This window comes from Crotalus tigris, unplaced genomic scaffold (assembly GCF_016545835.1).
Source record: "Crotalus tigris isolate CLP2741 ecotype Arizona unplaced genomic scaffold, ASM1654583v1 scf7180000017567.3851432, whole genome shotgun sequence".
Taxonomy (NCBI): Eukaryota; Metazoa; Chordata; class Lepidosauria; order Squamata; family Viperidae; genus Crotalus; species Crotalus tigris.
Window position 1 is genome coordinate 3,383,541 of NW_024096477.1, and position 22,516 is coordinate 3,406,056.

A 22,516-nucleotide genomic window follows, 5' to 3' on the forward strand; every position below is an offset into this window, starting at 1 on the left:
CCCAAGAGCCTAGGACGTCGAGATGTATCGGCGTATTATGATTATTAGCTACAAGTCCTAAAACATAATTCAGACAAAAGAACTTGTTTGCGTTTTGGGAGCAAGACGCTCAGCTCCACCAGCACCTGCGGGACAAGGACAGTGGACGCCGCCTTGAGCGAGAAGGTGCGCCCCCTGCAGGTCTGGCTGAAGTCTTGCCTGACTCCTGGGCATGAAGAAGGTGGCACCACGCTGGGGAAGATGGCAGGCGGGCTGGCCAGCGCTTGGCCAAGGGGGCAAGCAGTCAGTTGCCGTTCCTTGACTCGCCACGGCCCGCTCAGAGAGGCCATTCACCCTGGCGGCTAAGAAGGGGGGGGGGAGAGAGGGCGGGGAGAATGGCTTTTCCCCCGATGAATGGTGGAGGAGAAAGAGTAGGCTAAATCCAGTTCGCGATGCCTATAAATGGCGTTTCTCTCTTCCAAGGTGCACATTAAGAAAAAAGAAATCACTCAGTGTCATCCCCCACGTCAGGGTTGGCTGTGGGCGTGAGGCTATACTTCCTCCGCCCCCTCCTAATGGAGTGAACCATTCCCTGCTCTTCCTTCCCTCTCTCTCCCTCTTTCTGTTTCTGCCCCCCTTTTTCTCTTTCTCTCTCTCTCTCTCTCTCTCTCTCTTGCTTCCTCTTCAGCCTTCCGTCCAGTTTAGTGTGTGCAAAAAAAGTCTCAGGGCTGCTGAGGGAACTTGTTGGCAATGCCTGGCGTACAGAAGCCCCCCGTATTTTCCCAAGTCCCACTTTAAGAAAAGAGAAGAAAGAAAGAAAGAAAGAAAGAAAGAAAGAAAGAAAGAAAGAAAGAAAGAAAGAAAGAAAGAAAGAAAGAAAGAAAGACGATCTGCAGTCGCAAATGGTTGTACTAAATATAGGATGGGACTTAAGTTGAACGGCAGATACATTTCTCTGTTCCTTGCTGTGCAGCTAGGTAAGTGGATTCATGGTGAACATAGCTGGGGTTTTTAAAGTGTCTTCCTTCTCTCTATTTTTTTCTATCTACCTATCTATCTACCTACCTACCTACCTACCTACCTTTTCTTTTTCTTTTTTTCTTCTTTTCTTTTCTTTTCTTTTCTTCTTGTTCTTCTTATGCCAAACAAATGCCCCGCACTAACTCGTAATATCTACATTAACAAGACTCTGATAATGTGAGCGTTTTTGTTATACAGTTATATGATATAATGTGCTGAGAACATTTTTGGCTGCTTTTTATCTATATTTGCCTGTTTATTTGAGGTATCATAGGTGTGTATGTTCTCTCTCATCTCTCCCCTTCCCCCCCCCCACACGGTCGCATTTCTTAACGGGATGGTTTTATCTTGCTGCTCTCCCCCCTCCAACCCCTCGTGCCTGTGTGTGTATGTGTGTGTGTGTGTGTGTGTAAGATTGCATCACGGCAGAACGCATTCATCCTATTTGTCCGAAGCTAAATTTTCTCACCTCTTCCCCTCCGAGATATGAGAAAGAGAGGGCGCAAATAATGTGTCTCAATTATTACGGATGTTGCTTTGCGAACAAATAGTGCCAGTTCAAAGTTCCTGTCCCAGGTGTGGTGTTCTGTCAAAGGGTGCTGGAGATGCATTTTTTTGTGCTGTGTTAAAAACGTGGAGGGGAGGGAAGATCGAAGGGAAGAAATCGAAAGGGAATCAAACCGAGTTTCAGACATCTTCCTTGCGGCTGTCGTGAAAAGTCTTGCTCAAAAATAGACATTTCGGCGGGAATTCTATTAGGGAGTAGGTTTTGATCCTTCTCTCTCTCTCTCTCTCTCTCTCCCTGTGTGTGTGTGTGTGTGTGTGTGTGTGTGTGTGTGTGTGTGTGTGTTAAAACGAGCGCGCTTCTCTCTAGATTAGTGAAGGGGAGCTTAAAATATTCCTGATTTTTGTCCCTGAAAGCCTGGCTTTGCAGTTGTTAGAGGCGCTTGGAAGTTAGGGCCACTTTCACATCTGCACCGAGGCTTGTTTAGAGGAGATGCGCGTTGTGAGGCGGGGGGGGGGGGTGATCGGCAAAAAAAAAAAAAGCCGCTGCGGTTGGCAGCTTAACAGAAAAAGCATGCCCTTCCACGTTTTGTCAAGGATGCTTGATTTAAAGGACCTGCAAAGCACAAACACGTCCGCACGCACTCCTTTTAGAATATATCTCGCTCCCCCACCTCCTCCCCGGAGTTTTCCTGTCCCAAATCTGGTGGTCTCGGGTTTATTTCTCTCGGCGGCTTTTCTCTGTGCAGACAATCTCTGCAGCGTTTTGGGAACAGAAGCGTGGGGGAGAAGAGAGAAAGAGAGAGAGAGAGAGAGAGAGAGAGAGAGAGAGAGAGAGAGAGAGAGAGAGAGAGAGGGAGGGGAGACCCTTCCTGTAGACGTTTCGTGCTTTCCGAAAAGAATAATAAAATAATGGCCGGGAAACGGGTTGACTTTTCTCGTGGAAATAAGAAAAGAACGGAAGGCATTTTGCAATTCCGCCCCAAATCTTGTTGGGTGTTTTCTTGTTAAGGCTTTAGGATCGCCCCTTCTTGTCCTCTTTCCGCAGCTTCGCCCGGCGGTGTTTTAACTGTTGGAATTCCGTTTCTGTAGAAGAAATTGGCGCGTTTCTATCCCGAGAAATAGGCGTTGCTGTCCTCCCTTTCCTACCTCTGGGCCGGGAAAGATGCGGTAGTGTCACGAGCCAGCCTGGAAAGGAAGGGGCTTCGTTTGTTCTTTTTAGCGTTTGCCTGCAAGTATCCTCCCCACGTAGAGGTTTTGGGAAAGGCTCAAACTGGAGGCGCACAAAATGTTAAGGAAAACAGGCAGCGGAAGGGCGACTTGGTTTGTGCAATGCGCGTGCGCTACGGCGCCCTTACTATCTTTTCATTTTGGTTTGTGTTGTACTTCCAGCCTTTGTGGAAGTATTGGATAATAAACTTTCCCCCCTGCTGCGCATTTATTTTATTTTTTTTTTACCCACCTGGATGCGGTTGATTCTAGCCTCGTGGCAGAATTACGGGTCCGAGAGAGTTGCTTTGGGTAAAAACAACAACGAAAGAGGGGTTTTGGTTTTTGGCCTGGACTCCCTTGCACCAGGATGTCTGGAATGAATCCCGAACGGTTGACCTTTCCGAGAAAACAAGGTTGTTAAAAGCAAAGGTAGGAGAGAGAGGAGAAGAGAGACTGCGGATGTGAAAACACGCGGCGGAGCAACGCGACGGCTAGATACCTATAGATACCCATCCACCTCGCTCTCCCCAGTTGCCAGGGCTTAACACCTCCATAAAAAAAAAAAAAAAAAGGAGAATCGAATCCCGCATTGGGGCGTACGCGTGCTTGCAGTTGTGACCGAGGCTTTGTTGGTTTCTTCTTTCACCGTGCAAGTGGGCCGCCTGTTTATCAAAAAAGCAAAAAAAAAAAAAAAAATCTTTCTGGCAGATGTTACTGAAATCCCTGGTGAGATTCTTCCCCCCCCCCCAAAAAATGTGTCCATTTCAGGCACGACTGTATTTGGAACCTCCAAGGTTGTAGCCCCTTTCCGTCCAGGCGACGGCAACCTCAACCTAGCCAGCTGAACAGGTGGGAATAGAGAGATTCAGATCCCTAGCCCTTCCCCCCCCCATCCAGCGCTCCCTTTGTACCCGTCTGTAAGTGGGAAGAAGACACGATCCAGAGGAGCTTTGCCCAGGCCTCAGCCAGGAAGGAGGGAAGGAAGGAAGGAAGGAAGGGAGGGAGGAAGGAAGGAAGGGTTTATTGTTGGACTGGTCTCCTGTGAACGTTACTGGTTATAGGTTCGGTATGGCAGCCAACGTCTGCAGTCTAGCAGTGTTTTGAGATGCGGGGGAGTGAGTTCAAAAAAAGAGGGAGGTGGTTACTAAATTGGGTTAACGATATAATCCGGTGGGGATGAGACAAGCTCTAGCAGTGCTGGGGTTTGGTAATAACGAGGCTATATTTTACTTATCCACTTTAAATATACGCACACACCGTATTCCCCAAGGATTAGTACGAAAATCTCTAGGGTGGAAAAAATCCCTTCTCCCGATTGCAAATTCCCATCCTTCGCTTGCCTTCCCGGGGCTGGAAGGGGCTTTCAGATTGCTGCAGAACGCTGAAGCATATGGACGTGGATAGCTAATGGTTTGCTCAGGATCAAGCCAGCGATCACTCTTAAAACCAAGAAGTCACTAATTCCTTTTCATTTGCTGCAGGATTGATAGGGATAAATTGCCCGTATGTTGCTCTGTAGCCATTCACCTGCTCTCACAAAAGCAGAGAAATTGGGCTGGATTGATGTTTGTGCAATGTAATCAAGTTACCAACATAGAGCAACAATGACCAAACTACCTCTCATTCACACATGCACATCCCACCGGGAGAGACTTTTTTTTTTTTAAACCACCGGTGCATTTCAGATCCATTGTGATCAAATCTGATTTTGCAATCAAGTTCCATGGGTTGAAGATAATGTACTGTTTCCAGTCTGGTGCTCTTCAGATACACAGGACTCCTACCATTCTGGCTGAGCGTGAGTGGTGTAGTCAAACAGATCTGAAGAATACCAGGTGGGAAGGACTACCCTAATCTTTGGGGGAGAGATCTTACATGCTAACAAAATCATGCCAGTGAACAAGAGCATGACTTTGATATGGGCTGCACCCGAGAAAGGACGTCACATTATCACCTTCTCAGAAAAGGGTGCCCTTGTTTCAGCTTCCCTGAAGATCTTGCAATGAGACTTAAAGGCTCCTTGTGAGAGGCAGAAGATGAATAGCGGGGAATTAGCACCAATGATGTGTGTGGTGGGTAGGGACAGCAGAAGAGGCAAGGTTGGGTTGGTAGAGAAACTCAACAAAGGCGAATGGTATAGAGCAGTGTTTCTCGACCTTGACAATTTTAAGGCATGTGGACTTCAACTCCCAGAATTCCACAGCCAGCAATGCTGGCTGTGGAATTCTGGAAGTTGAAGTCCACATGCCTTAAAATTGTCAAGGTTGAGAAACACTGGTGTAGAGAGTAAATGAGAGGGAGACCCCAAAATATATTTTTGTCTCAACCTGAATGAGAGAATCAGGAAAGCGGTGGAGGAGTGACCAGAAAACAAGGACTGAGCATGCATCCAATATGTCAGCCACTGTTTATATTCCTTTATACTTACAATCCACTTAGAAGTATCATTTGCATAGGAGCACTTTGTATTACACGTGTTACCTCACTTTTGTAAACAGATAGAAACATGTACATCCCCCCTCCCCATTTCCAACTACCAAACTACTCATGGAGCAACATGGAGGGAGCAGAGAAGGCAGGCAGGAGATTTGATTGCAGAAAGAAATGATAAAAAACAATACTTCAACGTCTGTCTACATTTGATGACTTCCATGATACGTTCATCATCCTCTATAGACAAATGTATATACACTTCCTGGTTTTGAAATTATCTTAGTAATGTTCCTTCTGCTCTGTAGATTATTGAAACCTACTTAAGAGACAGTTTTAGCAATCTCAACAATGTGGCTGGCAGTTTTAGCAATCTCAACAATGTGGCTGGCTTTAAAGTTCATTCCAGCCATTTGTCTCTGTTCAGGAATCAATACAGCTCTTTGCTAATGTTACTGTAATATTATTCAGAAAATAAAATTAAAAAAAGTTCTAGGAACACCTTTTCAAAATAATTCAAAATGGATTCTAAGATAAATAACGGTCAGATAACCCAAAATAATTGTTGCTGCTGCTGTTGCAATGATAGCTTTATGTATTAAGCTATTTGAGAGTCACTTAAGGAAGAGCTAAATACAGAGTTTGATCTAGCTGTGCTTCAGATCTATTCTGTTTCGTTTCAAATGCAGCTTATCCAATTTCATGTAAAAGGGTGTTGGTGGTTTTAGATGAAGAGAGTTACTAGAAGAGCAGATCCTGCTCCTATTGTAGCTTTGGGGCAGCTGTGTGAAGGTGAAAGGAAGGTGCACTTAATGGTGGGGTTTTCTGGAATCAAACTAGGGGTGGGTATAGCATGCTGCTATCTTGTTGGGAGCTGTCCAGCTGATATGGTGCTGATCTGTTCTCCAGCATACCTGGTGCAGGCAGTCAAAGAAGCAAGCAAGTGTGATGCAGTCTTTAAGGGCTTCTCGGATTGTGTGGTCAAGATGGGCCAAAACATTGCCAACTATCCGCAAGACCTGGATGACAAGAAAAATCTCGAAACAATCTGCCGGTAGGTTCCATTATGCTCTTACAGTTGTTTCTGGTTTGTGTATGTGTATTTATCTATAATATGATTGCTCTACAATGATTATTGTAAAAAAATTATACTTATATAATTATCCATATTTTTCTTTGTAAGTCATTTGCTGTTGTAGTTAGGTATAAGCAAAAGGAAGGTAATTAGCTTGCTAAAACAGTTGTTTCATATAGGTTTATACACCTAATCATCAGGAGACAGGGTTTCTTGCCCATTCTTGCCCATCAAGAATAACCATAATAAGCAGACAAATCTGTTTGATGTAATCTTGCAGTTGTTTGAAACTACCCAGCCACCCACCCCAGCTAAGCACAGATTAATGGAAATAAAATCTGCCAGATTTCAGGGGAATTTATTTTCAAATACACATTATTTTCTGGGCAGTTCACTTCCTGTTAATAAAATTAAAGATATTTTAACAGATTTAATTACAATTAACTGGGCCCCAAATTATCAGAGATTTCTGCTGCAGTAATTCTTTTCTTCTTTTCTCCATTTCATTTTTTCTCAACATTTTTTAAAAAAACATAGCCAGCTGTATACTATTGATGACCAGGTGTTACTTCCACCAAAACATGCATGCTTGAGACAAAGCACTTAACAGCCCCTGGGTTCCCTGACTCCGTTTTCTCGATACGTTTTCTGCCTACTTTGCCCATAAGTTAATGCTATATAAGTTAACCTCTTTCTAAATAATTTTTGGAATGGAGTAGGAAAGAATATTTACCCAGAATTAGTGAAAGAATGCGTCTTAAATGCCAACCATTTTTTTGTTAAGCAACATCGCAGTATAATAGTAACATATTTTATTCTATTTCTAGATGTTTTTTTTCTGGGCAGTGTATTCTAATTTGACATATAATATTAATCGAAGTAGTTATGCTGATGTTTTCCTCCCATATTAAAGAGTTACTATAACACAGAATGTGGATTCCAATGCAGGTTTTTCCTTCCTTCCACACTTCTTTCAAGACATCATAATGGCTATTTAAAAATGCAGCCATAAATTATTTTGTCTTATGGTGGCATGTTATGATGCAATTCTGAAAATCACAAGCCACTTTCAAGCTCTTTTATCTCTGGTGAAGCTGCTAAAATGGTCAGTTTCCCTAAAGAAATGGGAGAAGCCACCTTTTGTGTCCCATCTAAAGTCAGAAACTGACTCATGGAGTAATGAGCAGAACTGCTGCTTGTGCTTTGCAGATTTCGAAGGTTGCAGTTCTAAATTTGGAAACAGGCTAGCTTGAAATAATCCGATTCAATCTTGTATAAATACATTAACTCAATCCAATATTTAAATGGAAATTCAGTATGCTGCCAGATCTTCATGTGTTTTTGGAAGTCATTCCATCCAATTTCAGCTGGACTTATTTCTGACACATCCTGGTACTGACCTTGGAGCACACTGCAAATAATTTACTTCCAGCACTAAAACTTCAATCTTAAAAGAGATTTAATGGGGATTAAATGCAACTGATTGGACTCATTGAGTCTTACCTCTGAGCATATTAGCCTACGTGTATGTGGGTTGTTGTTGTTTTTTAAGACAGTTGCTCAAGTCTCTTTGGTTTGTGAGCTTCACATCAGTAATGAACACTGACTTGATTGGAAATAAATTATGTTGGGTGCACTGGAGCAATTTTCTAGGTAAAGAGATTGGGGAAATGGCGCGTTGACCAAATTGCATCCCGCTTTTAGTGAGTCGTATCTGAAGAGGGAAAGGGCGAAAAGAACCGTTTAGCTCGAATCAAGCTTTACTGTGGAATCGGCTGCTGAAAATCTTCCCCACGCTTCCAGGTTCCGTCCACTTTCATGGAAGCCAAACCTATTTCGATCTCGGTATTTAGAAGCGAGTTACATTAAACGGCAATATCTTGCTGCGGAAGGGGTGCGTTCAGCGGCATTGAAATGCTAAATCGAAATGGTTGACATTCTCCTTTCCCAGCCCCTGGGGGGGAAGGGGAGAGAAAAAAAAAAGCTCGGAAATGCATCTCCTTCCGTTTTCCTCGCTTGCGAAAGAGAGACAACGCCCCGGGCAGCAAGCAACACGGCCTGGTGGTTGAGAAAGGCTGCGAACGAGGAAAGGAGGAAAGGAAGAAAGTGTGAGGGAGGAAGACTCGCGAAAGCCTTACTAGAGGCCAGCAACCACCCCCTGACTGCCGTAATCATAACACACAAAGCAGACCCTGCGTCGACAGAGGTCCGATTGACCCCTCCCCCGCGAGATTGGAAAACTCCCGCCGCCCTTCCCTAGAGGAGAAACGTCTGCTTGGGATTCTGCTGAAAGAACCGCGGGAGAGCCACAAGCGACGCCAGGCAGGCTCAGGCTCAGGGGCGGGGCGGAGGAGGCGGGGGCGGAACGGAAGCTTTGCCCTACATTCCGCAATTAGAACCAGGCGCATTCCGCCAGGCCGCCCCTCCCCCTCCCCCTCGGTTCCCTTCTTCTGATCTTTCTCGCTGGCGCGCGGGGCGACAGCAGCTCAGGGAAGATTTAGTTTGCCTTCGGGAGACGCAATTACGGCAGAAAATACACCAGGAGCGACGCCCTTTCAAGGCCTTCTCGCCGTCTGCGGGCCTCATTATTTATTACAAACGGCAACCAGCGCTGGACACTCCACCAACAGTTCCGAGGGCTCGTAAATTACGAGGTGCTGCAAGCCCCCCCCCCGCCACGAGTCTATTGCAAGCCACCAGAAGTCCTGAGCAATCGAGACCACGTGTCTCTCGTGACCAAGGGGCGAGTTAACATTTGGGCGGGTGTACTTTTATTCCTGTTATTAACATAATGTATTTCTGTGGTTTCGTTATTATTTGGAAGAGGGGAAAGAGAACAAAACGGCTGTTACGGATACAATTGCATACTGGGCAGTGTGCATGCTTTAGTATTAATATTGTGTTGCTGTCAGTGTTATTACTGAATTCTTGGAATTGCTTAGAAGTCTGGAACTGATTCATAGTTAGCCTGGGAGTTGCAAAATCGAATAGCAGTCAGTGGAAAGAGCTTCCGTTATCCACAGTGATGCACCAATGAGCTTTGAAGACCTCAGACCACCTCATATGTTTAAAGATCAGGAGACCATTCTGCATGTGCTCAAGGACACATTTGCAATATTGTTAACATAATGCTGGTTCTTTCATTAGGCGAAGGGTTCATTTTAGGCAGTGGGTATGGGAAATGAGGGGAGGGAAAGTCATAAAAGGCAAAAATAGTGAGAACCACCAGCTTTTTCCAGCGTTAAGGTTTTAGTTTGCCAATTCATTTGAATTCTCTTTGCAGAATAGGTACAGGTTCAGACACCCAAATAATTGAAGGTCACATCTAGCTTCCCAGATACCACTTTTAGAACTGAAAGCATATTTCAGGACTCATTCGTGGTGATCTCAAACTCAGACTCATGAACTGATTTTCATATAAGATGCTCTGCCATTCACATGCCTTGCAAAGTCTACATTTTGCTTTTGTACACAAGAGACATTCATCAGTTAAAACAGATGACATCTTTCACAACAACATTCAGTGAGACATAAAATTTAATAGTCCTAAAAGAAATGCGACAGCCTGGTTAAATTCTCATAACCATGCATCATCAAGGGAACTAAAATGAAGGCCCTAAAATGATAAGTTTTCTGCTGCAGCAGGCCAACTTATAAGCAGCCAAAGATATTCCACACCAAATTACAGGCAGAAGAGTAGAGCTTCCAGTCCCTGCAGCTGTTTCATTTGGCAGCTTCTTGATCCTAAAGACCCACACTTGGAAGTAAATCTCTCTGGCTTAACACTGGCTTCCAACTAAGTGTACTTAGGCTCACTATTCAAATGGCATGTTCCATTAAAATGGAAGAAACCACCATAGTGCAGCTGAGTGAAGAAATAACCAAGAGAGGCAGGATAGATAGCACCACTGCTATCTATGAACTGAAGATGGCTCTGCTAAAAGTGAAGCCAAGAACTATAGTGAAATGAAGAACCAGCAATTAAACTGGCTCTTTGTAATTCCTCTCTGAACAAGGAGAGAACTTCAGATTGCCCACAAGTGCTCCGTACAGTTATTTCTCATGAGACTGCATGATAGTGATCTCTAGCAAGTTTAAAACTCTGGGTAATGAGGGAACAACTTTTTTTTTTTTTTGCTTGAACCATGGTCAGCTCAGTCAAAAGGACACTGGGTTCACTACTTTTCTAATCATTTTCAGAAATTGCTTGTTAACTACTTTTCAGCTTTTAGGAACCTTTGGAGTGATATATTTTACAGCATCGGGTGACTTTTTTCAATTTTTAGCAAAAGAAGTTTGAAATAGAAGTGTAGAGATGTTAAACATTTTTTTCTTGGAATAAACAAAACAGAGATTAGATCTTTGATTTTGGAAAGTTATGACTGGATTAAGGTTGCAGATGGATTTTAAATACAATTTTGGAATTAACATTGGAAAATGCTTTTGTTTTGAATTCTCTTTTTTAAAAAATGATAGAATGAGACTTGGAAGGTTGGACACTAGAAGGAACTAAACCAGAAGGAACTAAAAATTACAATTTTTAGAAGAACAATTAAATTTGACTTACAAATATATAATGGAGCAAAATATTTTAACATTGGACATATTAAAGGACATTTGTGAACAATGGACCCAGAAATTATTTTTAAAATGATTTGTTTCTCTAGAAAGACTGTGTTTAAAAGATATTATGGAAGAGAATCAAGTTATACTGAATAAGACTGATCTGAAAGTGGATTTAAAAATGAGACACTACAAGAATGAAAAGATGCAACACTGGACATACAAATGAAACTGGATGTCTTAATAATTAAAAGGGATATACAAATAACAAAGCAAAAGACTGACCTGGAAAACTTTCCTATATTGGATTTACAAAAGAAGCTTGTTAAAGCTTTGAAGAATTTTATGAGAAGGAACAAAGAAATCAAGTTCTAGGACATTAGTTGAAATAACTAAAGGTTAAAGGTAAAAAGGAATAAGCAATTGGTTTATTTGATCAAGGTTAAAATAGGTATGTTATATCTTAACTCTTAATGGATTTTGCTGATCAGGACTGAATGAGGTGTAAGAATTTGTTTACAGATAAGCAATGGGATATCTTCTTGAGATCATGTCTTGTATTTTATGAGAAGGTGATAAAATTGGTTATACTTGTGATGAAGAGAGAAGTCATTTCTTTATATATTTCTTTTCTTTTCTATAGTCTTATTTTTTCCTTTTCTATTTTTTTCTCTTCTGGACTTTGTTTTTCTTTTTATTCTTTTTAAAGTTTGAATTGGTTTTTATTTCTTTAACTGCAAGTCTTAGTAAAATTACTATTAAAAAAAACAGCTGCAGTGAACAACTAGATAATAATGCCAATCATTTCTTTTAATGGCCTTTGGTGACCCAGGTACATGAATTTGTCTAGCCTTGCTTAGATTCTTACAAATATGTCTAAATGAGTCTTATAATGTATTTCTCACCAGAAGATATATAATGATATTATATATTAAATAGCAGAATGTTTCCAAATACTGCCTTTACTCCTGATTGTTTTCAAAAAATTGACCTCCATTTTCCATGTATGTTGTGCAACCAGTACTGGCTAGACAACGGAACTGAAAGTTTAGGACAGTCTATAACACTGGTGGCGAACCAATGGCACGCGTGCCAGAGGTGGCAATTGGAGCCCTCTCTGTGGGCACATGTGCCATGCCCCAGAGATGGCAACCGTCCCTCTTCAATCAGCTGTCCGCTAACTTGCTGAAGTCCCACGTGGCCAGATGCATCCCAGCATGGGTGGTTTCCCTCCCTCCCCCCCGTCGCATCCCTCCTGGCCTCACATGCTCTCCTTTTCCCGGGCACGACCCACTGCATTGCCTCCTCAGCTGTCAGCTGGCCATCCAGCTCAGAGGCGGCTTCTCTGAACTGCTGGCGGTGGGCTGTAGAGTCCCAGAGGGGCCAGTAGGCTATGGCTGCTGACAGACACTGTGGCCCCCATGCACTTGCTGGCCTCTGTGTGCAGGAACCGATGGTGTCAGGCAGCAGCCGCCTCGGCCCCTGGCTCGCCTTGCCCTGCAACAATGGCACCCCCACCCTGCCTTGCCTTGCCTTGCCTCACCCCACAGGAGGAGCCTCCTGCCCACCACCCCACCTGCCAGGGACCCCCTGGATCTCCCACAACGTTGCCCAGCCCCAAGCATCCCTCCCCACGAGCAACATTGAGGGGACCACGCCCACCTTGGCCACACCCACCCAATCTGCCATGACTATAGCCACACCCACCCAGTGGGCCACACCCACCTGGCACCTGGCGATAAATAAGTGGGTTTTGGCTTGCAGTTTGGGCACTTGGTCTCTAAAAGGTTCGCCATCCCTGGTCTATAACTATTACTTTTAACAGGGTTGTGTCTGATTGTGGAAGTGCCACCTGAATGGCTTTACCTGATTTAGTGTCATTCCACCTCACCTAATTTTGTTTTAATATGCCCTTACAATTTTGTGGTATGAATTACTTTAGGATGGCACTGTTTTTCACTTTAGAAGAAGCCCCTTGTTATTTATTCCTATGCATGTTTGAAAGGATTGCATATATTTGTATCACTTTTCCCCTGAAAGTGTTTGAGAGAGCTGTTCATTTGAGGTGGGGGGAAAACCTATTTTTGTGACCTTTTTAATCTGTATACTCCCCCCCCCCATCTGCTGCATTCCTTTCATTTTTCCCAGGTTTTTTTCTACAAGGAATTGTTTGAGGAATCTGGTGCATTTGGTGCAATTTGCATAAATATACAGATTTATTTTTTTTAAGAGGCTAACTTTTAATTAAGCAAATTTCTACTTTCAAGCTTTAATTTCAGGTAGTCCTTGACTTACAACCATTCACTTAGTGGTAGTGACTGTTTGAAGTTACAACAGCAGTGAAAAAATGACTTATGATCTTTTGTCACTACCATTGCAGCACACACACACACACACATCCCATGGTCATGTGACCAAAATTAAGATGTTTGGCAACTGGTTCATATTAATGATGGTTGCTGTGTCCCAAGATATATGATCACCTTTTGCGACTTTCTGACAAGCAAAGTCAATGGGATAGGCAGATTTACTTAACAACTGTGATACTAACTGAACAACTGAGGCAAGAAAGGTCATAAAATGGGGTAAAGCTCACTTAACAACTGTCTTCCTTGGCAATGGAAATTTTGGGTCCAGTTCAACTGTGGTGGTGAGTTGAGGGTGATCTGCATATTCCAAAGTCCATTTAAATACCTTTCCTCTTTAAAAATGTACTTTAAAGCTCACAGATTCTCCTTGGAACTGGCAGCCTTCATTTATAATTTTATTATATTTCTAATCTAATTGATAATGTAATTTTCTGCACAGATTAAAAAAAGCTAAATCAATAAAGGTTAAACCAATAGAAAGCGGTAACACAACTGCATTAGGAAAATAAATATATGAAAGTCATGATCCTACATTATGTAGGCATGTCAGATGATAAATTGAGCCATCCAAGCAGGGGCAGCCAACCTTGGCAACTTTTTAAGATTTGTGAACTTCAACCCCCAGAATTCCCCAACCAGATGAAGTCCACAAATCTTAAAAGTTGCCAAGATTGGACACTCTTGCAACAAAATCTAAAATATGTGAAAAGCTAATTAAATTTTTGAGCCAGAGTTCAGCTCTTAAGCACCTGTTCTTAGGATCAAGTGATAGCATCAACATCTGTAGAGCAGTAAAAAAAAAATTATATCTTCAAATATGTACCCTCTTTCCTTTAAGAAAAGTTAAATGTTTCCTAAATCTTCACAATGGCAGCGTTTGTATACATTTTCCCATGATTTTCTTAAATAGAGTAGGCATAATTCTTCTAGTTTGCCCAACAGACTGATCCCTGTCCACATAGATGCAGGTGGGAAACTGATCAGGTAAAAAACATTTCGAAGCAATTTAATCTGAAATATAGTGTCTATAATAAGGAAGCGACTTTAATGTTTGAGTGTGGGTTTGAACCCGATCTCTGCAGTTTTCCAGCACCCTAACCATTACCTGGCACTTGAAGTACAATTGAGACAACCTTTTTGTCAGGTTCATAAGGGTCCCTGTCACTAGTTCCATTAATTCAGAGTGTATAAAAGACATTAAATAAAAGGTGTATTTGAACGCACGCAGAGTGCATTTCTCTTAAAGCTGAGTTATCACAACTCTTCCCCACTCCACTCAACAGTTTTCATCACTGCTCAGGGGAAAAACATTATTACAACATAAGCTGTACATTTCTAAGCACTTCCAATTTTGTTTTAATTCAGCAGTGGGGGGGGGGGAGAACAGGTTGGGCCATGTGTCAAGTTATTTTCTATCACTGTGTGCAATCACAGCCTGGCATCCTGGGACGAAGTCATACATTGCCTCCAGGGGAAGGTCAAAAGAGGCAAGGTGGCTAATGGGACCTCTTCACTTGTTGCTTTAGCAGTTTCAGGATGGTTCCTCCAAGGCATCCCCATGGCTTCCTACAAAACCATTCAGCAATGCCTTATACCAGAATGTCATTTTCTAAGCCAGGGGTAGGCAACCTTGACTCTTTTATGACTCGGGACTTCAACTCCCAGAATTCCTGAGCCAGCCATGCTGAGGGGAAAGGGAGAGGTTTCCAAGCTGAGCCATGCTGGCTCAGGAATTCTGGGAGTTGAAGTCCACGAGTCATAAAAGAGCCAAGGTTACCCACCCGTTCTAAGCCAATATATTTACTGAATTCACATAAAAGGATCTGTCTGGAAATGGAGTGGTAGCAGCTACTTAACTCTTGATCTGAACTAGAAAGTTAGAAATTTTGGGGGAAGAAAAGCTGTTGACATGTAGGGTAGCCTTTCCCTAGATCAGTGGTTCTCAACCTGTGGGTCGGGACCCCATTTGGGGTCGAACGACCATTTCACGGGGATCGCCAAACAACGCAGTCAGCCTTTTTTCCCCCTTTTCCTTAGCTGTGCTACTCCCTTTTATTCTATTGGCTTTTGAAAGCCAATAGAATAGACTCTCTTGAATAGAGTCTAATTCTATTGGCTTTCAAAAGCCAATAGGAATTGTCCAGGCTGTCTCTGCCCTGCTGAGCCCACCAAAAGTCCCATTCTGCAAACGATGCTGCACCAGTTGAGTAGTCCTCGACTTACGACCGGTTGAGTAGTCCTCGACTTACGACCGGTTGGGGGTCGCGGCATTAAAAAGGTTGAGAACCACTGCCCTAGATGTTTTAGGATTCCCACCAAATTACCATATTGCACTCATCATATCCAGCCCACATCCATCGGAATTGGGCTGGGCTTACCTAGTGTGCTAAGTCATAACATGGTTTGTTTTTGGCACAGTGTGGTGAGCTAATCTAGTCACTTTCATGTATTAAGTAAATAGGTTATATGTGACTACAGAGTAGAATTTACAGGAATAGGTGATCCATTGCTTGACACAGGGTCTGAGTTCACATATCTTGTAAACCAACATGTTGGCTTAGCACAGCTTTGATGAACTCAAGTATTATAGTTTATTAAAAAACTATGGTTATAACAAGCCATGGTTTAGTACAATAAATGAATTCAGTCAGCAATATACACTTTTGTGCATTCCTAATAGGGCTGCCAACCATTTAAGTAAATGCTGATGGTTTGGGATAAGGGTGCAGATGAGGGAAGAAATCCAGGTTCAATTATACCCTCAGCTGCTAGAAGCTCATTTGGTGCCTTTTTGGCCAATCCACCTTACTCATCCTCTCCTAAGTCACAAGGCTGTTCTCTCAAAAATCAAAGGAGAGACTACTACTATGTTCATCCCTTGAGCAACTAGAAGAAATGCCATATAAACGAACTACTCATCAATTTTAGTCTTACTTAGACTGGCCTATAATTTGATGTAAGAAAGATTATGTTCTTCAATTATGCATAGATGCACCCCTAGCAGACATCTCAGAAGGGATATTCTTCTTGTATGCCAGTGTAGGGAAAATTAGTTTTAAAAAACACATACCTTTGCAATCTGTGATTTTTACAAACAATTATTTGATGTTCTATCCCCCATATTGAATAATTACACCATGGACCAAGCTGGTGCCCTGCAGATGTATCATTCTTCACCCTCCCCAAGGAGCGTGGTTGATGAACAGAGATGACGAGAGATATCATCCTGTAGTTCTGGAGGGTCCAGGTTAGGAAAGAGAGTAAGATCCAATGCTGGCAAAATTTCAGGAAAACAGTGAGAGGAGTCCTCGATCAAGAACAGAATTTTTCAACTTTAGCAATTCCAAGATGTATGGACTTCAACTTTCAGCAATCTTTCAACTCCCAGCAATGCCAGTTAGGGAATTCTGGGAATTGAAGTCCACCATATCTTGGGGTTGTCAAGGCTGTGAAACACTGGTCTGGAGCATTGGCTAACTTCTGGAGTGGGAGTGGGGAATGGACATTGAGGGTGAGTGGGAGTGGGGAATGTATTGAGGGTGAGAAAATCAAAGAGAATTCCCAGGGCAAGGCCTCTCTGCCACACACACCGGTCCTGCCCTCCCTAGTTTGTCCCTTCCTGCAGGGCAAAGATTCCTTTTTCTACTGGAGGTGTCTCCAGGCAAGGGGTAGTCAGTCTCTCCATCAATTTTTTCAGAGAGCAGCCTTGTGACTTAGGAGAGGTTGAGTAAGGTTGACTGGCCAAAAAGGCACCCAATGAGCTTCTAGTAGCTGAGGGTGGAATTGAACCTGGATTTCTTCCCTCATCTGCACCCCCTACCCCAAACTATCAGCATTTACTCACATGGTTGGCCGCTGCCCTATTAGGCAATGCACAAAAGTGTACATTGCTGACCAAATTCATTTATTGTAAGCAGTGGTGGGATTCAAATATGTGAACAACCGGTTCTCTGTGTGGAAGTCTGTTCTGGGCCTAGGCAACAAAAAATTAGCTGCTAGTTCTGCTGAACTGGCTCAATCCCACCACTGATTGTAAGGGGATGAAAGGGGGGTGGAGTTTGTCAGTATTTCCCACCAACACTTCTCTTGTGTCTTTTCCTCCTTGTTCAGATACTGGGATGACTTCCACTCCTGCACCCTCACAGCCCTCACGGATTGTCAGGAAGGGCTGACAGATGTCTGGGAAAAACTGAAAGAGAAATCCAAAAAGCTCGACTACGAAGGCAACCTATTTGTCCTCTGCGGCAAAACCAACCGAGCAGCCTCGTCCCTCCTAGCCTCTGCCTCCCCGGTGCTGTTGGTGGCTCTTTCCGCAGCGCTGGCAACTTGCATCTCCATGTAGAAGGCCCTTCACGTCAACAGCATCAACAGCACGCGGTCCACACGACACAGAATCCTCCCCCACCTCCTTCAGCCCACCACCCTTCCCTCCTCCGCCGTTTCTCTCTTTCTCCAAGACGTGGATTTACAAGAGGAAACATCTCTGCCCCTTGGCTTGGGGTGGAGGGGGGGAGCTTCCCCTCCCCCAAAATAATGGGGCAGGGGGAAACGCCATTGTGAAGTCTCCGTGATGCTGGTGACCCCAACATCCATCTTGGGGAAGGACTGGGGGGGAAAAGAGAGAGAAACGGAAGCCATCACGACCAACTCGGTCTCTGCTCGCTCGCTCTTTCTCTTTCTCTCTCTCTCTCTCTCTCATTTCTTTTTTGCGTTCAGATGATTTGCCAAATGGTCCCCAACGGCGGCGAGCAAGCAAAACAGCCAAACTCGGACCTCAGCTTTAGTTCCCTCTCTTCAGATTAAGGTCAACTCAAGCCCTCTTTTTCGTGTGTGCGTGTGCGGGTGTGGGTGTGGGTGGGTGCGTGCGTGCGTGGGTGCACCAAGAATCTCAGGAACGGCTTCCAGCCACCACCGATTACTAATAAAGAGTTAATAGGTAATAATAATAATAAATAATAGTAACGATAGTAATAAAATAACGCTACTAATAACACTACTCACGGGAACGAAAGGGGAGCTCAGCTCTTCCCCTCCGGGGGAAGGTGAAAGCCTCTCTTTGGCAGGTTGAATTGAGCTAGAAAGCTGGAAGGGGGAGGAAGCGCAACCGGAAATGGAGCCACCTGAGCCGGAGCACGTGGGTTGAGCGGCTTTCTTAAGGGGATGAACTCACCGACGTTTGATCGTCTCGCCTCGGAAACTCTTTGTCGTTTTACTGATTTGTTTTCGATATTCCCCTCCACCATCATTTCACTTCAGAGAACCATGAACTCCCTTCCTCGATGGGTGGCGGAGGAGGGAGGAAGAAGGGGGAAAAAAGGGGGCGGAAAAAGAAGTGGAAAAAAAACAAAACCAACCAAAATGCGGTTTTAGCTCAAAGAAGCGCCCCGTGGAGTGCTGCTAAGTATCGCGGAAGGCTGAGCTTGAACCGTCAAAGCATCCTTCAAAGTCTTCACTGCCTTTTTTTCCCCCGTTGAATTTCTCTTCTCTTTTTTTAAGAGTTGTCCCTCTTCTTTTGTAGGTGTTTCACCATTATTGGCTATCCAACAGATCACAGGGGAGGGGGAAAAAAAGGGGGGGGGGGAAGAAAGGTATATGTTAACGTTACAAACACAATAACAAGCGAACACACGACCTAAAGGTTCTGTGGGAGGAGTATGTTAAAAGAACCTTGATTTTAAAAGAAAAGAAAAAAAAAACAAATGTAATTTAAGAAAGTTTATTATAAAGGCAATGCAGCAAAAAAATAATAATAACATAAAAGATTTGCTACAAAGTATAGAAAAAAGGTATAAAATAAAATTATTGTTTGAAATGAGGATGCAGTTTTTATTTTCTGGAAACGAGGTTGTCTCTGAGTATAAAAAACAGCAATTTTCAAGAAAACGAGCAATATCGGAGGATCCACTAAAGGGCGCCTGATTTCTTTTTTGGGGGGGGAATGGCGTAAAATTTATCGATCTGGGGAAAGCGGGAACGAATCACTTTCGAAACCAGCGAACTCTGGAGAGTTTCGCTGACCTGCCCGAAAGAGCTTTGGGGATGTTGGACGCTTATTGGATGATAGAGCGGTTTTGCCCCTTTCCTGTCCCCCCCAAAAGGAACTGACGTGAACAAAAAGAGGGGAGAGAAGCCATTCCCACGGCTTCTTCTCTGCTCGCTTGGTTTGTCTCTTACAAGGCCGTCCCCTTGCCAAGTGGCGCACTGCGATCCTGTGGCCACATGAAGGAAGGAGCCCGGCTGAAACTCAACCCAGATGTAAGATCGCAGTGGCAAGCCCAGTGGTATTTAAGTGTATTCTCACAAAAGGAGAAACCGACAATACAGCGCATCCCCTTCTTCAAACGAATGGCGCCTCAAAAAGGGGACCCTTTGCCTTCGGTTCAAAGCTTGGCTCCCCCGGTTCTTAGCCTACCGATTTCGAAAATCAGTTTTTATCAATTTCACCGAACGCCTTCTGTTATCTGTGCGTTGCCTTTAGCTGGGAGTAGGGAGCATTTTTTTAAGGGGGGGGGGTTGACTCTCGAACAAAGTTTCAAGCGTTTCGTTTGATCTATTTTAAAAAGACCCCCCCCCTCGTTGCTTACCATAAACATTTGTTTAAACTACGTGGGTATTTTGTCACATTTACCCCCCTCTCACCTTGAAGCTGTCTAGGTGAATCCGGGCAGGGTGATGGAGAGGGGGGGGGGGAATTGCAACCCGCACCTATCTGGAGGGCCTTTTAAGTTCAACAAAGTCACCTTAAAAAACCTCCGATCCACGTGCGGCGGAGTCACCTCAACACACCTATCTTTAGTTTCTCGCCCTGTTAAATTTAGCTCGCGCGTGTCCTGAGATTTCGTTCGCCTTCCCGGACGGGCAGAAGCGCGAGAAGCTAAATAAACAAACAACTTCACCTTTCTCTAAATTTCTCCCCCCCCCCCTTTCCTCCACTCCCTCGATTTCCGAGGCGGTGGGGAAGGGAGAGAAAGGCGACCTAACATTACCCGGCCTTGGGGAGGAAAGCCGGTCTGGAGAGCGCTTCTATAATTCATAACGCAGCTCCGCTCCAGCTGCGGCGGGCGAGAGGAGGTGGGCTGTTATACCGTATCGATCCGGCGGCAGAAACTGCTCTGAACTCGCCTATTTATAGCCCTCTGCGCCCTCCAGAAAGAAGCCGGCACCAACGCGTAAATCAGAGGGGGCCGGTCTCTTCTTTCACCCAAAGTTGTTACCAGGATCATAAGAAGGGGGAGGAAGAGGGGGGGGCTTTATTTGGCTCTTCGTTCGAGGGGAGGGGGGCTTTCGTTTCCAAGCTGGTGCACGTACAGATGTGGGTACGCGCGTCCACGCGCCCAAAGTGTGCCAGGTGTGGCCCTCCGCCCTATCCTCTCCAAGGAGCGACGCGCGCTCCCGGTGTAAGCGAGAGCCAGGCGCGAAGGCGCCATAAATCAATCGGGCGCTGCTTTCCCGACGGATTGAATCGCAGCCCCGCAAATGTGCCCGGGAAATGGAGCCAAGGCGACGCCAGCTTGGCACACGCGGCCGATTCTGCGCGCTCTTTTGGGGAAGGCTCGCAGAAAACAAGAACCCCCCCCCCCGCGGCCGTTGCTCAAAGCCAGGAGCGCGGGCGGCGCCGGACTTCTCCAGGAGACCTTCTCCTCCTGCGCGCCCCTCGCCTGCCTGCCTTGCGGGACTCGCGGCTTGTCTTTTCCCTCGGAGACGGCAAGCGGGGGTTTCTTGGCTTTAAAAAAAAGAAAAAAGTGATCGGCGACAAGGGAGGACTCGATTGGAAACGAAATGCGATACTCGCCGAAAGTCTAGGATTCCCCACTCCTTCCCCAAAACGTGCATTTATTAGATTCGTTGCTGAGAAAGGTCCTCCCTCCCCTCGCCTATTCTTACTGTCGTAAATTCAGAGCGGTTATAACACAGGGTAGGTGGAAACCCGAGCCAGGCCGCCCATCGTAGAACTGGAAAAAAAGCTACAGAGCAGTTTTCCACTGCTACACTGATGTGCCTAAAATCAGGTTGTATTAACAAGCGTGCCAGCAATAATTGGTTCACGAGAGTTTGGCAAGGGAGTCTTCTCAAACGCTCCTGCCAGGGATGGGCAACCGAACACGCGCCAGATGCTTTGGCCTCCCATCATCCACACCCTTTTCCCGCAGCCAACTACTGGAGTTATGGGGGTTGTAGTCCAACTCCTTTGGAAGTCTCTGGAGTGTCTCCTTTGATGAGATTGGATCGCCCTTAAGATGCAGGCGTCTCCTCGTTATTTTCCCTGCACTTCGAGGCGTTTTCTACTAATGCTGATAAATGTTATTATTGAAGAGAAGGATGATTGTATCCTAATAGCCCACTCCATCTCCCACGCACTCATAAACTGAATTGGTTGGTTTTTTTAAAAAAAAAAACTACATTTTTTTAAAAAGCGCTTCCTCGCTGGCTTTTTTTTTTTTTTTTGTGTGTGTGTGTGTGTGTGTGTGTGTGTATTTACTTGCATCCCATCTCCCCCATTCCGAAGCTTCTTTATGTGGCGGGAAAAAAAAAAAAAGAGTCGAATCCTCCTGAGTTAATCAGGACGGAAGATTTTTGGTCGGCTATCTTGTGTCACCCAGGTCCAGGATATTAAACTGACGATCTAAAGATCCCTAAGGAATAAAGTGCACGATTCCACTGACTGGAAAGTAGATCTCGCCCCCTCCCCAAATAGTCCCGGGAGGAGAGCCAAGCGAGAGGGAGAGGAGGGGTACCTAACACTGATCTGTCTGGTGGGGGGGGGGAGGTAACTTTTATATTTTAAAAGGAAGTTGGAATAGGTTAAAAAAGGGGGGGAGGTATTTTTCCCGGACTCTCCCTGCTTGGCTGAATCCAAGCAGCCGCGGCTTCCTTTTTCCTGATTTCCGAGCGCCCAGGAATTATGAATTATGAATAGCTTTGCTCGTTCATCCTCTCGTAATAAGCAGCCCGCGATTGCCCCGAAGGGTCGCGTCTCCTGTGCCTGCGTGCCTGGCTGCCTTTTACAAGAAAATCTGACAGAAACGGCGGCACACAAAAAATGCTCCGTCTCCTCCTCAGCAAGAAGCCTCGTGGGAAGCTAGCTGGGTCCGTCTGGGGCGGAGGGCGGAGGGCCCTGGGCTGGGCGCCGCCTTTGGGACAGCAGGAGGCCGACGGACGGCTCTTGTCCAGGGATCCGCCCTGCTGCTCTCCCGGGAAATCTCCCCGGCAGTCCGCTGTTATTTCCATCTGCCTCGTAGGCCTCTGTGACTTGCAGGATCGACAAGCCTCGGCTTGCTGGCATCTCTCTCCTTTTGAAATGTGAGAGGAAAAAAAAATAACAACAATAATAATAAAGTACCCGCAGGAATAATAAAAGACCAGA

The 22,516-nt window shown here is 44.8% G+C and overlaps 1 protein-coding gene across 1 annotated transcript; it reads left to right on the plus strand.

Moving 5' to 3' along the window:
- The first annotated feature begins 461 nt into the window (after positions 1 to 461).
- On the plus strand, positions 462 to 18,967 carry NRN1 (neuritin 1). Its single transcript, XM_039350710.1, has 3 exons — positions 462 to 956; positions 6,055 to 6,199; positions 17,263 to 18,967. The coding sequence occupies exons 1-3, from the start codon at positions 902 to 904 to the stop codon at positions 17,492 to 17,494; spliced, it is 432 nt and encodes a 143-aa protein (XP_039206644.1). The 5' UTR covers positions 462 to 901; the 3' UTR covers positions 17,495 to 18,967.
- The last annotated feature ends 3,549 nt before the right edge of the window (positions 18,968 to 22,516 follow it).